This window comes from Miniopterus schreibersii (genome assembly GCF_964146895.1).
Source record: "Miniopterus schreibersii genome assembly, chromosome: 16".
Lineage (NCBI taxonomy): Eukaryota > Metazoa > Chordata > Mammalia > Chiroptera > Miniopteridae > Miniopterus > Miniopterus schreibersii.
The window spans coordinates 11445389-11459879 of NC_138116.1; the positions used below are offsets into that span (position 1 = coordinate 11445389).

The following is a 14491-nucleotide window of genomic DNA, read 5'->3' on the forward strand; positions in this document are numbered from 1 at the left end:
TCAAAAAACAGACTCTAAAAAGCTGTGGTGATATGTATAGACTCTGTTTCAGACAGTAAATAGCTTGTGATACTCTGATAGTTGTTTTCAAATATATTTACTAACTATAGTGTTGACTGCCTGACCAAATTCCAGCAGAATTTTTACACCAAAATATTCCTCCTCAGTCCTACTTGCTACTAACATTTGCACTGTGATTGGCTGGCTATAAACACCCCATAGTTAAACCATTTTCATAATCAGTACTGCCAGCAATAGTGGCAAACACTGCAACTTTTCTGCATAAAAAGCATTAATTGCACATCTCCCATGCATACAAATACAGTTTTCCAAGTTAACATTAAGGGAAATTAATTTCCAATGCTGTGGCAGGTTTATTGAGAAATTGTGTTTCATAAATGGATATCCCTGCTATGACTGTGAAAACATGTCAAGTGCCACTTTAGTGTCACAGACAGAAAGCACACACCTATGCAATATGGCTTTCCCTATATTTATTTGTAAAAATCCAAGCATAGTTTAAAATATATGTCAATATTACTAGTCTTGAGTTTCTAAGAGGGTTCTTTATGATTCTTCCAGGTAAGTGTATAAAAGAGATTAAGTGCTTTTCTTTCATCACTTGATTATTTTCTTTAAAATCAGCTATTACAGGATATTTTTTAATTTTATATACATGCTGTTTTTTAATTAAAATATAGTCACTGAGAACTAAAGTTTACTAATTTTGATTTTATAAGGTTTGTAGCATTACAGAATAAACTGGGATTTATAAACCAGCTGTGATTAACAATGTGTAAAGTACTATTGAACTTGAACCAGATTTTTTAGAAAATTACATTCTTTTCCCCTTTATGGTCTTAACTATTTTGAATCCTTCAAGAAGGATTTTTCCATGCTATTTTTTTGAGATAGAAGATAATGAAGGTTGGGTGGGGGGATAATGCATGTATGATGCTCCATAAATTCAACATTCTTTAAGTAATAAGTGGTTATAAACAAGATGTATCTTCAGTAGTGTTAATATACTGAGCCTTGGATTTTATATTTAATGTAGGACCTAACTATTTTGGTAACTGAGTCATATGGTTCCTAGCTTACAAGGGCTAGATCTAAGATTATTCCCATGAGAAATGTTGAATTTATGAAGAATGGATTTTGAGGCTTTGAAAATGGTTAATTTCTCAAATAATAACATCAATGTCTAAATATTTACCTTTTTTCATAGGAGTAGACACTAGGCAAGCTAGACAAACTAATCATAAAGGTATTTGTCACACCATGACCTATATAGTCTGTTGCTGATTGATACAAAACTTTTCTTGTGTGATTCTTAATTTACCACTACAGCACAAGTATTATCTCAGTGGATTATCTGAGTTAACACCTGAAAGATGGGTTCATCTGTGTTTGCTCTTTAAACTATTTTTTTCCCTATCCCAAGTTGGCTTTGCATCTATCAGAGTAAATAAATTCTTCAGCTGCCTTATTAGGAGTGCTATGAGGGTAACACCTTTTCTGCTTTTTATCTTGTATTTAGTTTACTGTATTAGGTATTTGATTTCAGATTGAATGAATGTAAATAGAAATTAAATGCAAATTTGAATGAACATAATATAGAGGTGATTTTTTTTATTATCCTAAGATAGGAAGAAATAACTATCAGGTACACAAATGGTTTCAACAATTCTTTCATTAACATGCCAGATATGTTCAGGTTCTCATATTTAGTAAACTACAGTTGACCCTTGAACAACATGGGTTTGAATTGCACGTGTCCACTTACATGCAGAATTTTTTTCAATAAATTTGGCCCTCTATATCCATGATATGAAGGTCTCTAACTGTAGAGTCAAAAGTTGTATGTGGATTTCAACTGGGGGAAGCGGGGGTGTTGGTGCCTAATCCTTGCATTGTTCAAGGATCAACTACTATAAGTGTGAGGAATGACTGTTGTAAAACTCTTTGTTGAGAAACTGAAGCTACTTAAATATATGACACGTTTTAGTACTAATTTTATATATTAGATGTTACACATCTGTGATTTCCAAGTTGAATTGGTTGCTTATTTTTTAAAAAGTTCATGTGAAAAGTTATGTGAAAGCTAGCTTCACATAAAAACACTGGGAAGACTTCTGTATGCTAACAGTCAATAGTTTGTTCAGCCACACTTGTCAACTACATTTGATTATTTGATGTGTATACACAAAATAATGTGCACAAATCTGTTTTTAACTATCTTAATATATCTAGCGTAAGATGGATAGTTTTGTATATGTCACTTTTTATTTATGAGGCAATTCTATCACACTTGCCAAGATAATTTCTCTGTAGTTGTTCTCAAACTGACTTGACTTTTTTATAAAACATAGTAGTGACTCTTAATGCTGAAGAAACAGTCTTTCAGAAGAGGTGATCTGAATTCACAGAATACATGGGTAGTTGAATTCTATATTCCCATTTCTGAGGGGAATAGAAGAGAAATGTTTCTAGTTCATCAGTATTGTTAGTGGACGGCATAGGTCTATTGCATTTCCCCCCTTTTAAATTCAGATGTGAAATGCTTTCTTGATTGTTAAAAAAAAACAAAAAAACCCCACTGTCCACCAGGGACCTCTTTTGTTAGTAAATCATAGTAGGAAACAAAGCTATTCATACTGCCATAGGGTAAGGAGGTATGTAATAGGGTTGAAGTAACCCATGTAGTAATGCTATTGTGTTTTTAACAAGAAGTCAGCTTTTCTGTCTTCACACTCAAATTCTCTTCCCAAATTGCCTTTCTCACACATCCCTTGCTATATATCTAAATAACTATTAGCTTCACCACAGTCAGGAAGGTGATATAAGGCCAAGTAAGCTTGTTTCAATATTTGCAGTGTTCTCAAAGGAGATAATAGTTAAACATATCATCACGGAATGAATAGAAACAGGTGTACTTATAACCTAGCAATATTTACCTGAGGAAAAAAGGTACAGGCATAGAACTGACTTAACCTGTAGCTGGTTGGGCACTACCCTTATCAATCTATATGCTGGTTTAGCCTTTGTCTTACACTGAAGATTTGTTTTCTACCTCTACCTCCTAACTTCTTCCCACTATCTCTTGTGTTCAAACTGATAGGTGGTAATAGAAATAATGGGCAGGGGCCTTGTACTCTAAACTTAAATATAACCACCACTTCAGACTTCTGTTTTAGGTCTTGGTTCCACCTTAAAGGTTTCAAGGGGAGAGAGTACCTTATTCCTTTTTCCACCACACTACACAGGCATTTAAGAGGCAAACCGACCACATAATCCAAAGCACCTGGTTGCCTCTGAGTGCAAGTTTTAATCTCCCAAGTAATGGTGATTCAAGCATTAGATTCCAAAAACTCCTCTGGAGAAGACGAGTTATAAGGGGAATTCTTTTCTAAGATTTGAGTTGGTCTTGTTTGTTACACTATTCAAATCATCAGTAAAGCCAGCTATTTGTAATCCATGTGAATTATTTTAATAGTTATGTCCACACAGTCCATGGCACCGTACAAAAAGCAAGATCATGAACATTAAAACCAATGGCAGGATTGTATGTATGTATGACGCCCACAAACAATAAATTTAAATCATCTATTCTCATTGATTGCTAACCATACTATAGAGAATACAGTATTAAAATATATCACCCTCAGTAAATCTTAGAAAAATCTGATTGTTACAGGTAAAATATAGCATTTAGAACTTTCACTTAAAAATACAACTTTTATGAAAATTTTAAGAATTTTTAGAATGGGAATTATAAAAGTCAATGCTAAAGAAAAGTCTACTTTCAGATAATCTGTATCTTAAAATGTTAAGAAAAATATTCTTTATTCTGAAAACAATGTCAGGAAAAAATACCTGAGTTCCTCTAAGAACTAGTTCTAGTTATCCAATTGCTTTTTGGTAACATGAACAAGAAAACACACAATTTAACACTGCAATCATCTGTCAAATAGGATGGAATACAACACTTAAGTGTTTTGTGGCCTTAACAGTTTATACACTTAATATATTTGTAGGTGTGATGAAGTGGCTCCATCTTTCCATTTGTTTATATGGTCTAATATCACAGTTCTGCACAGCGGACATGTTTTCTCTCTGTTAAACCATAAGGTAATGCACTCTTCACAATATATATGCTGTAAGGGAATTAAGAACTACATTTTAAACTTGATAACATTTTTATTTTAAATTCATCTCATTGTAGACAATCATACTCTTTAAAGCTGAAAGGGATTTTGGAGAGCACTAATCTCTTCATTTTACAAATGAGAAAACAAAGTATGACATTCCAGAATAAAAGAACGGCGTTACTGGTAAGAGCCACTAGTGTTCTTTTGACTATACTATCCACTTAAATCACTTTTAATCAAATACAGGCTATCCCTAGGTGATAACTTTAAGATCAGGTATAATGACTTAATGGTTTAATAGTCTTTGAGAGTAACTGCCATAAAGTATAGGAAAGGGCCTTCCACAATCCAGTAACAAATGCTGGTATTATTCTAAAAGACTAATATCCATTATTAAAAACAGCCTGTTTTTTAATCACATTGGTAAACAGTTTGCCATTTGAATGATTTTTCCCCTTCATACACTTCCCTGCATAAAAATCATGAGAACATAAGGGACAAAATTTACCTAATCTACCAAACCCCTAAGCACAAATGAGAAATTACTAGTATGTGCCTTGAATGCTACTTTCTGCGAAACAGTTTTCCTCCTTATAACTAACATAAATGTGCCTTGCAAGTCACAGAGAATTGTTGTATTTAGGTTGCTTAAAAATATAATTACCTGACAGATGAGAAGAATTGGCTTTTGAAATTCAGCTTGACATATCGAACAAATATCATCCACATCTGAACACTGTCTCTTGCTGGCAGCCACTCCATAACTCTATAAAGATAAGAAGTTCTGTTCGTCTAGACATTTCTATCCTGTTCTTCCAATATGTAGGTGATGCTGTATTTCCCTGGAACTAGGCACTTGAAAACTCTCCCAAAGGATACAAACATGTCAAAGCTGAACTATATATGCAGAACCACGTCTTGATGGACTGCATCAAGGTGAACTCATTAAATACATAATAGGATCTTGAAAGATTTTTAGACTCACTGGTTCCTGAGTAATTACAGGGCTTCAAATTCAACATGATTCAACTGGCTTAAGAGACTAAGCAATCTGAAATATAACCATTATAAAATCTATATATTAATGTATTAGGTGACCTCATATTGCCAAACTGAGCCCACTTACTATCTATGGCAGTGGTTCAAAAAAGTCAATTCAGAGCTTGGCTGACTGAATGTAACTCATGTAGAGAGACTGCTTTAAAAACAGATTTCTGTGCTCCATACTGGAGATCGACTCAATAGGTCCAGACGTACTGGGATGTGACAACAGGAATCTGTAATTTTTGTAAATTACACTCTCCAAGTGAGTTGAATGTGAAGAAGATTTGGGGACGACCAAATAGTGTCCCACCACTAAATCTAAAAATAATTTTAATTATTATCCTTAGTTATCACAAAAGTCAGAGCATTTGGTACTAGGAAAGAATGATAAAATTTTATAAAAGAACTGTAACTGCAAAATGTCACTTGAATAGTTATACTGTCAAAACTGCTTGAACAATAATGGAATTCTTTGAATTTCCTTTTTTTCTAATGTCCAAAAAGTTTCTGATCTCTAATATTTTAATTCCTCACCAAATTCAGAATTTAGTTATTAACTAGACATGACAAAATGTTACAAATGAAATCAGCTTTCTGTAGAAATTATGGGGGAAAGGTGGCTAAACAGAAAAATAAGACCACCCAAGTTCAATCTGTCATGGTAATGAGAGCAAAGCATGACTTGACTCAACAATCTGAAGCTATGAGCTAAACTTCTTGTTCTAAATATGGAGGGTTAACAGAATCAAATTAAAACACGCAGTAAAATTACTAAGAATTAAGATTTTTCAGGTTACTGATGGTTTACCTTGGTGCCAATTTCCCTTCAGTGTCAGCAGAGTATACTATAGATACTTAGACTGACAAGCTTTTAAATTAGCACTTTTGTCTGGCATTTTGCAGGCTCCTTTCAAGTAAGGTTTATCTTGATGGTGACTGTCATTTCCCTGGTAAAGTTAAGGAACATAATCTATACATGTCCATGTATATGTTCCTAAGAACTCAAGAATAAATGAAAGAGTACTGATGATTGTGATATTCTTTCCATGCTTCACATAGAAAGAGTATCAAGCTATTTCAGCACAGGCCTTACTAGATTAAAGTAAAATGGCTCATACATAATGAATTCAATAATTTCACCAAGCTGAACACTCCATTATATTGCATCTTGTCTGAAGAATGAATTCTGAATAGTATGCAGCAAAACTTATTACTGTATTACTGTATCTTAGGGAAAGGGTGCCTTGAACCAGTTAGTATGATCCACTTTGGAGATACAATCCTTTGTGTGTTTTCAACATACATCATTAGGTTGGTATTCTTTTAGTCAGATCCCGGGTCCTGGCAAAGTAAGTACCTAATACACTGCAAAACTGAGGATCAAACTCTGAAATCTGTTGACCACAAAGGCTACTAAATAGCAAATGAAATTTGTACCCTTTGTCTGAAATTTGTACCATCAGTAGAATCCCATAAAAATCAAGTTTATAGTGGACACTGGAGTGTCAATTCATTGTTAAATTCCATGCCTTGAACTTATTTGTGCATAGACTTGAGTATTGGGGGGGGGGGGGGATTTATCCAGTAAGAAAATACTAAGGGACATGATTTTTGATTAATGAGCTTTTTTCACATATACAGTAAGTTACACTGGAAGTGCTTTCATAGAACCTGAATAAGGCGTTAATGGAGTGCACAAAGCTACCATTTGTAGATTTAAAAAGAGGGACAAGAGTTCATGATACGATTTTTAAGGGAATGTGTGTAAACCCTTAAGTGATTAGGAGGAGAAGGCACATTCAAATACACAAACACTGCGTCACCTTCCCGGTTCATCAGAGAGTGCGAGTCCAGACACTGACCACAGATAAAACTCCTAAGTCATTCTCACAGCCCTAAGTGCCAAAGTACTAGAAAAGTTTTAAAAAGCATAATTATGAAATCCACATTTGTAAAATAGCTGAATTAAATTTTTTTTTTGTAATGAAGAAAGGTTGAAAGAGTTTTTTCTTAAAGGATTAAAAAGTACTTACTGGTTGTGTAAAAAATACTCGCAAAACCCGTCTGAAATTTCTTAGATGTCCAAAAAAGTCCAAAAGCTGAAAGAGGAAATAAATAAGAGATTATTCATTAATTCAAAGAGCCGTATCTGCTAAACCCAGAGATCAAAGCTAAAGTGCCATAATATCAAACACTGATAACTTAATGTTCATCGCATATCACAACTAATCATTTCCTAAATATATTTAAAGTCCAATTATGAAATATTTTACTCAATTTATATTCAACCAACTCTTAACCAAAAAAAAAAAAAAAATAGTACATCTGAATATCAGGTACAATTTGGTCAAGACAAATATAAAGTTAACTATGTCAAAGACAAGACAATTTTACCTGGTTCACATGTTTTTAACATGTTTAGACTTTAAAACTTCATAAAGTGATTAAGCTGAGGGTATTCCACAAGTAACCTGAAGATACTCCACTAGTTTCAGAATTATGTGTATGACAGATGCTACTGTTGGAGATGGGTATGCCTCATCTTACTTGCCCCACCACTTCCCCATGTCTTAGATAACCTATGCTATGTGGAAGTCCACTCCCCTAATAAAATCTGAACTACTGGATTAAGATAAAGATCTATATTTCCATTTCTCCATTTCTAACTAGATATAGAACCTGTTATGTCAAACTAGTGATAAGATAAACTGTACAACAGTTCAAGAGAAAATCAATAGTAAGTAAAATCTTTAATCATTATATGAATCACACAATGACAAGATTAATAACGTTACCTACTTTTAGTATGAGGTAGAGTAAAGCCAGCAATATCCCAAGACTTCTTCTAGTTATATTACCAAACTCCCCATAGCTTATAAGGTAACGAAACCAAACTGGTATGGGAACAAAAGTTCGGTAATACTGACATAATTCTTCTAAAAGCATATACCAGTAACCCTAAAAAGGAAGGAAAAAGAAAAGTTACCCTTGCTACTTCTATACATTGCACAAATACTTAATATTGGACTGAGAACATTATGAGTATATGGATTAATCACACAAGTAACTAGAAAATTAATCTTCATAATGATAATGGTTATGACTGACTCGACCTGGTTCTCACATATTATAGTCAGTGGTTTGTCTGCAGAGAACTAAAGAATGACATAGTGAAAATGTTTTATGTATACCACAAGTAAAACTTATGTATGTTTTTGAAGTTTTTATTGAATATGGGAAAAACAGTAACAGCATACAGTTGGTTATCAAATATCAACTGATAATGCCCTGGAGGAGAACAAAAGTACAAATCTAAATATTTTTCCATATATGTGGGAACTGATTTTAAAATGATTCTGAAGCAAATATAATTCTGACTTTTTTTTACTAGATTAATATTTTGGAGCAAATGGTTGGCAGTCTGAGATAATATAATTAAAATTAGGTTGAGACTAAACAGCAGTAATGAGTTTGCTAATATCCTACCAACAAAACCCGTTAGTTTCTTACCTTGGATTTAAAAGGCGTGATGAAAGAAGGCACCAATAAAATTAGGCATTTTAAGCCCATGCAGAGGAATTTCAAGATGAAGTCTGTAATTCCAACAACCCAAAGTACTTCCCAGAAGCTCGAATGGTCCAAAGTAGGATTTAAAAAAATTAAGCTACCAACAGAAAAACATCAAAACTTATCAGAGCAACATACAAAGGTAAGGTATTCATAGGGGTTTTTAATTTGCTACGGAATATTTATTTTGATGTGTACAAAAAATGAATTTGGCAAGTGTTAGAGTTCACTTAAACAGAACAGATTGTTTTGCTTATTTTAAAGAGACATTTAAAATGTATGAATTTCATATCTTTCCTCCATAGTATAAAGAAAAGAATAGTCTTCCTAACTTGTTATGGTTGATACCTTTCTAGCTTGTAATCTAAAAAAATTCTCTAATATTAGGTATCTGCCATTCTCTCAACCAGCTCCAATCAGGATTCCATTCCTGCCTTTCCACTGATTTGCTTTTGTCAAGATCACCAACTACCTCCATCTTGCTAAATTCAAAGGTCATGTCCCTTTTTCCATTTCTCTCCCTGAATTATTTTCTTCCTAGACTTCTAACACTACACTCCCTAGTTTTCATTTGTGACTGGTGGTTCCTTCTTAAGTTTCCTTTGCTGCTGCTCCTCTAATTGTGGGCATGTCCAGTCTTGGGCCCTCTTCTCTGACTATACTTTCTCTGGTTAGTTTTGGTTTTTAAAATATCAATCATGTGCTAATAACACCAAAATTTACAGCCCTAACCTTTACTGTGAGCTCATGACATATATCTATAATCACTTTCTTAACAGTTCTACACGGCCTCTCAAACTTAATATGTTCAAAACAGAACTATTGATTTTCCTCTCAAAACCAGTTACTTTCCCAATCTTCCTGAGCCCAGTAAATGGTACCACACTATTCAGCCAGTTGCTTAGACTAAAATCCTAAGTGTCATCCTTGATTTTTCCCCTCTGCCTACCCACCCAATCCAATCTGAGTGATATTAGATCCACCTACAAACTATATCCAAGACTGTCCACACCTCTCCAACTCTACTGAAAACCAGGACTTCTAATTATCTGATTAGAGCCCAAAATTCAGAACACTTCCATCTAACATGGAAACTTAACTACTGTCCTTTAGCAAGTCTTCTCCTTGGTTCTAGAAACAAAGATCATGTTCTCATCACATAATGTATACATATATCAAAACATCATGTTGTACAACTTAAATATATACATTTTATTTGTCAAAAATAGAAATCAAAAAACAAAAAAGACCACCACCACCAATATTAACTAAATGGTACAAATCTGAAAAAGTCACTTAAAGCTTTCAATCTTGGAAGGAGACAGGTAAAACTGAACTCTAATAATAAGTATGTGCAAGTAAAATATATGCAAAATGATAAGGAATATATTATTACATTAAAAATGTGATTGTGTACTTGGACCTTTAATTACCTGAGATAAAGTGACTGAGAATGAAAGGTGTAATATAAAAGAACAGAAGATCCTGCTAATAATACCAGCAACCAAGCACACTGAATCTTTGAGCACCTTTCCTGAAAAATAAACAATTTTATAATTTATTACTTTGGATTATGCCAGAATTTTAAATATCATAAAACTGTTTTACTTTAATGACTTATTAACTTAGAATGTTTTAACAAACTTATTAAAAATATAGAATATCTATTAAATTATACATCATCACACTATATACCTTTAGTAAACAACTCATATTTAAATAAATTTTTAAAATACAAATTTCTTCATTGTATAAAAACATTACCTGTTTCAAAGAGGACAAGTCATCTACAAGTTGACATAAAGGGCCCACCCAAATGCATACTTGACCTCTGGAGCTCCCTATTTTTACCTCCCCAACAAACGTTAAAAAATGTATTTAAGTTATCAGGGTTTATAAGCATAATTTTAAAATTCTCAGACATTCAATAAGAATTTAATAAGGTATTTTTTTTTAAAGTTAAGTTTTAATTACTAATTTAATTAAAAGTTTTACTAGTTTTAAACCCTGAATTAAGTTTTCGTGGTTTGATAGGTTCTAGCTACAAATTTCCAGGTCCGAATGCATGATCCTTACATAGATATCTCCCTTTAAAGGTACTTAAAGGTGAAATTTTATAAACTAATCCTAGTTTTCCCAATAATTTATATGAATAGGACTCTTATAATTTATGTTTTGAAAACACTTCTTGGGTTTAATTTTCTTTAAGAGAGACCTAAATAGTTCAATACCCATTTATTCAATGTACATTTTGTTTTACTTTAAATCTGACAGTGTGACAGCTAAAGTTTTTAAATGATCATATTACTACTTGTGGTTTAACTCAAAACTTGAAGGCACTTGACAAATAAAATAGTACATTCTAAACTTTTTAATCTTGTCCAGTTTTTCTCTATCAAGAACCCAACTTAACAATTCAGCTATAGGACAGGTCATTTTTGCCAGGTCATTTAGATAACAAAACTTAATATATTATAGATGTTATAATATATCTTTAAATTTGTCAAACTATCTTAATTCCTTTTTCTCTCAAAAATGAGTATATAACCTATAGAGAGAAACATTTAGTAATTTTTTAGTTGTTTGTTATACTTACTCTTAGAAAAACCTGATTTACAATGCTTTTGTCTGCATACATAAAAGTTGTAAGCAGTCCAATTCCAAGAGAAATTCCTGTTAGATAATAAGTTCCAGTTAATTGCCAAGAAAAAAAAAATCAAAGAGCCAACACAATGACATGAATTTAAAGGAAACATTTACAATTTTAAAAGCTGGCAGAAAATAAGGAACCAAAAATACATAGGTTAAAGTAGATTACCAGTAAAGAAATAAAATTTTCTGAATTTAGCAATGAAACAAATATTATACCATACCTGTTATATGCTGCATAACAAGTTTGACACCCAGAATCAAAATATATGGAAGACTCTTTTGTAGCCACTTGAAGAGAGATCGGAATTCTGAATAGGAGCTACTACCATGATCTCCAGACTCCATGAAAGTATCATCAGGCTGTCTTGCTTGGTTATGGGAGTGATTCTGTAAGCGACTATGTACACATCCATGGCTACAGCTATGGACACCTGACCTTGTATTTCTGGAGTTTGGATTATCAGCACATTCTTTAGGTATGGAGTTAATCTGGATATGCACGTCTCCAGAATGAAGACAAGAACCTTCTGTCAATCTTGTGTGGACACATTGGGAGGCTGAGGCATCCTCACTGCCTGCAGCTCTTTGGCTACAGTTGGCTTGCATGACCCTTGAATACTTTTTTGTAATGCAGATTTCTTTGCTTCAGGTCTCGGTCTTCTAAAAATCAAAGAGCAGAAAATATTCTAAGTGAACAGTTAAGTACAGGTAATATACTGCTCACTAGCAATCCTTTATTCACTAAAGGAGAGGCTGATAATCACAGTAGATGAGTTATTTTCAGGTTATCACTTGTTACTAGACTCCTCCATTAATAACAAGGCTCTGCTGCCCTACACAAAATATCTTAGGTAACATCTGCTACAAAAGAAGTTGAACTTAAGTCGCCTCCAGTTCTCTAATAAGGAATCAGCAAAATAGAGTATAGGTGCCCAGTAATGTGACTAATGTGAGCACTAGTATTCATATTTTAATACTTCAGTACACTTACTCTGCCCACCTGGAGCAGTTTCATCTCATAAGAATCATGCTTGTTAATGCTTGGAAAGGCTAGGGAGAAAAAAATTAAATCGTAATGCCTTATTAAGTACATCATGGAGAACTAATAAACATTTCACTTAGGTGACCTATAAGTTTGTCTTATGCTGAAACAGCTTTCCCAAAGCTAATAAAAAGGCTTCCAATAAATACCCAAAGATTACCCAAATACCTTTAAAATAGGACGACTTGAGGAGTCACCGTGTAATTAGTAGACAACTCTAGTCTGAATAAGGATAGTTACACAGTCTGCTCATTAAAAATGCCACCATCGGGGTGGGGGGAGCGTCAAGAAAGAGGGCACAGGTACGAAAGAACCCCAAAGTGGCCAGCGTGGGCAGCCGTCGGGGATGGCAGCGTGGGAATCACAGCCTGCCCTTTCCGTAGGAAGAAGCCAGGGTAACCGGCAGGTCATTCTATTTCATTAGTAGGTTTCAATTTTTTTTTTTTTCAGTTACCGCACCGAGGTCTGGCTTTTAGTTCCTTTCGCTAAAAGCTTTCGCCGATGCTCCGACGCCACGGGTGCGATGTATTTACTCAGACCTCTGAAGACCAACCCTGGATGCGACAGTTTGTTTCAGTGGCTTTTCCATAAATCCATAGAACCCACCCACTTCCCTCCACGCCAGAGCAAGAAAGGGGAGAAAAAAGGACCGAAGAAAAGCAAACGCAAGCAACTCTTCCGGAATCCCCAGGACAGAATTTTCTACCCACATTCGAGCTTCGAGTGTCTGTTATTCTCCCCAGAGCCCATTCGCCGGGGCCTCCGCCCGCTTCCCCCAGGCCTGACCTCTCATGACGACGAGCGGCCCGAGGCGTCGGCAGTAACTGCAGCAAGAGCGCGAGACGTGGCCGCCCGGCCCTCCGTCAGGGCCATCACCTTCCAGTTCCCCGACCCGACTCCGGCCCAGCTCGGCGGACGCGGAGGCGGTGGCGGCGGCGCGCGCGCCCCCGTACGTCCTCACGCGCGCGCGCCCCTGCGCGCCACGCGGAGGGCAGGGCTGCGGTGAGCTTGCCGGGCGCGCGCGAGGCGGCTCGGGGTAATGGCTGTGCGGGGGGGGAGGGGTGCGCTGCGCCTGAGGAAAGCCCCAGGCGTGTGCACTAAACAAAACCGCCGGAACGTATGTGCGTGCGTGCGTGCGTGCGTGCGTGTGTGTGTGTGTAACCCGCCACACGCCTCTGAGATCCGGACGTTTTGAGGTAAAAACTGTTTGGGCTCCGACAACCCACCCTCGGAGGAGGGGCCTGAAGTCGGGGACTGCCCTAGCCCCTCCCCCGGCCCGGCCCTCGGGACCCAAGCACCTCCCCTCTGGAGGCTGCCCTGCCCCCCGCCCGGCGCGCGCGGGCCGCCTGGGACGCGAGCTAGGGGAGCCACGTCGGCGAGGGTTCCGCGCGTCTGCGGGCGGGGCGCGCGCCTCGGGGCTGCCGCGCTCGCGCGTGCGGAGCGTAACTCCTGCGCGGGTTGTGGCGGCGGGGTGGCGGCTGCCCGGGCCCTTGGCACAGCCCCGAGGTTGCGCCGTGTGAGCTCTGCCCTGCGGAAACCTGAGGGGAGCGGAAGTCAGAGAAGCCGGGGAGAGTGTAGGTGAGGGTGGAAGGGGAAGAGAGACTCTGAAGCCTTGTCTTGTACGGGGACAGGGAACCGTGTACTCTCTTCCCTGTCATTCTATTAACGTAAATCGGCTCTACAGCAAAAAGAAAACCTAAGCCAAAGACACAGAAACCCTGCCCCTTGTCCCCAGCCAGGTGGCACTGTCAAGGATGGGCGATGTATTTCACGGGTCTCCCCTGCCCTCCTCGACCACCGGTGGCCTTTTCACGCGGAGCCTCCAACTCCGGACCTTCCCTTCACAGACATTCACGTCAGTTAAGTAACTTGATACTCTTCCCACAGTTCTGGAAGTTACACGCACGGTGCCGTGTGCACTGGGTGACCGGCCTTTCCTCACTAGGGAGGGTGCGTCTGACGCGGATACGGGGGCACGGGCGGTGCGTTGCCTTTGTTGGCCGCTCCCCGGTTTAAAACCGCGCACAGCGACGAT

The 14491-nt window shown here is 37.0% G+C and overlaps 1 protein-coding gene and 1 long non-coding RNA gene across 6 annotated transcripts in view; one reads left to right on the plus strand and one right to left on the minus strand.

The window, feature by feature from the left end:
• Nucleotides 1-3465: 3465 nt before the first annotated feature.
• On the minus strand, nucleotides 3466-13672 carry RNFT1 (ring finger protein, transmembrane 1). Of its 5 annotated transcripts, none has more exons than XM_081160906.1 (11): nucleotides 13243-13384; nucleotides 12916-13010; nucleotides 12406-12464; nucleotides 11636-12074; nucleotides 11359-11435; nucleotides 10196-10296; nucleotides 8706-8859; nucleotides 7995-8153; nucleotides 7229-7294; nucleotides 4816-4917; nucleotides 3466-4157 (listed from the first exon to the last, which is right to left on the minus strand). In XM_081160906.1, exons 4-11 carry the CDS (start codon nucleotides 12018-12020, stop codon nucleotides 4023-4025), a joined length of 1179 nt encoding a protein of 392 aa, XP_081017032.1. In that variant the 5' UTR covers nucleotides 12021-12074; nucleotides 12406-12464; nucleotides 12916-13010; nucleotides 13243-13384; the 3' UTR covers nucleotides 3466-4022. The 5 variants fall into 5 exon arrangements, with proteins under 5 accessions (XP_081017032.1, XP_081017033.1, XP_081017030.1 ...); XM_081160907.1 differs by having other exon boundaries at nucleotides 13167-13356; XM_081160904.1 differs by lacking the exon at nucleotides 12916-13010 and having other exon boundaries at nucleotides 13243-13375.
• Nucleotides 13673-13824: 152 nt separating this feature from the next.
• LOC308568990 overlaps nucleotides 13825-14491 on the plus strand; it is a 62129-nt gene continuing 61462 nt past the window's right edge. The window contains exon 1 of the long non-coding RNA XR_014000539.1: nucleotides 13825-14034. This is a non-coding gene — a long non-coding RNA (uncharacterized lncRNA). The remainder of the gene's footprint in view (nucleotides 14035-14491) is intronic.

What these genes read in the sequence shown, in the direction of transcription:
- RNFT1 (XM_081160903.1), bottom strand. Translation starts at nt 12,020, where the DNA reads ATGCAAGCCAACTGTAGCCAAAGAGCTGCAGGCAGTGAGGATGCCTCA. An exon ending in TAAATCAGGTTTTTCTAAGA is followed by an intron (nt 10,297 to 11,358) that starts GTAAGTATAACA and finishes TTTATTTTTCAG; the next exon opens with GAAAGGTGCTCAAAGATTCA. An exon ending in CAATTCTTCTCATCTGTCAG is followed by an intron (nt 4,158 to 4,815) that starts GTAATTATATTT and finishes ATTCCCTTACAG; the next exon opens with CATATATATTGTGAAGAGTG.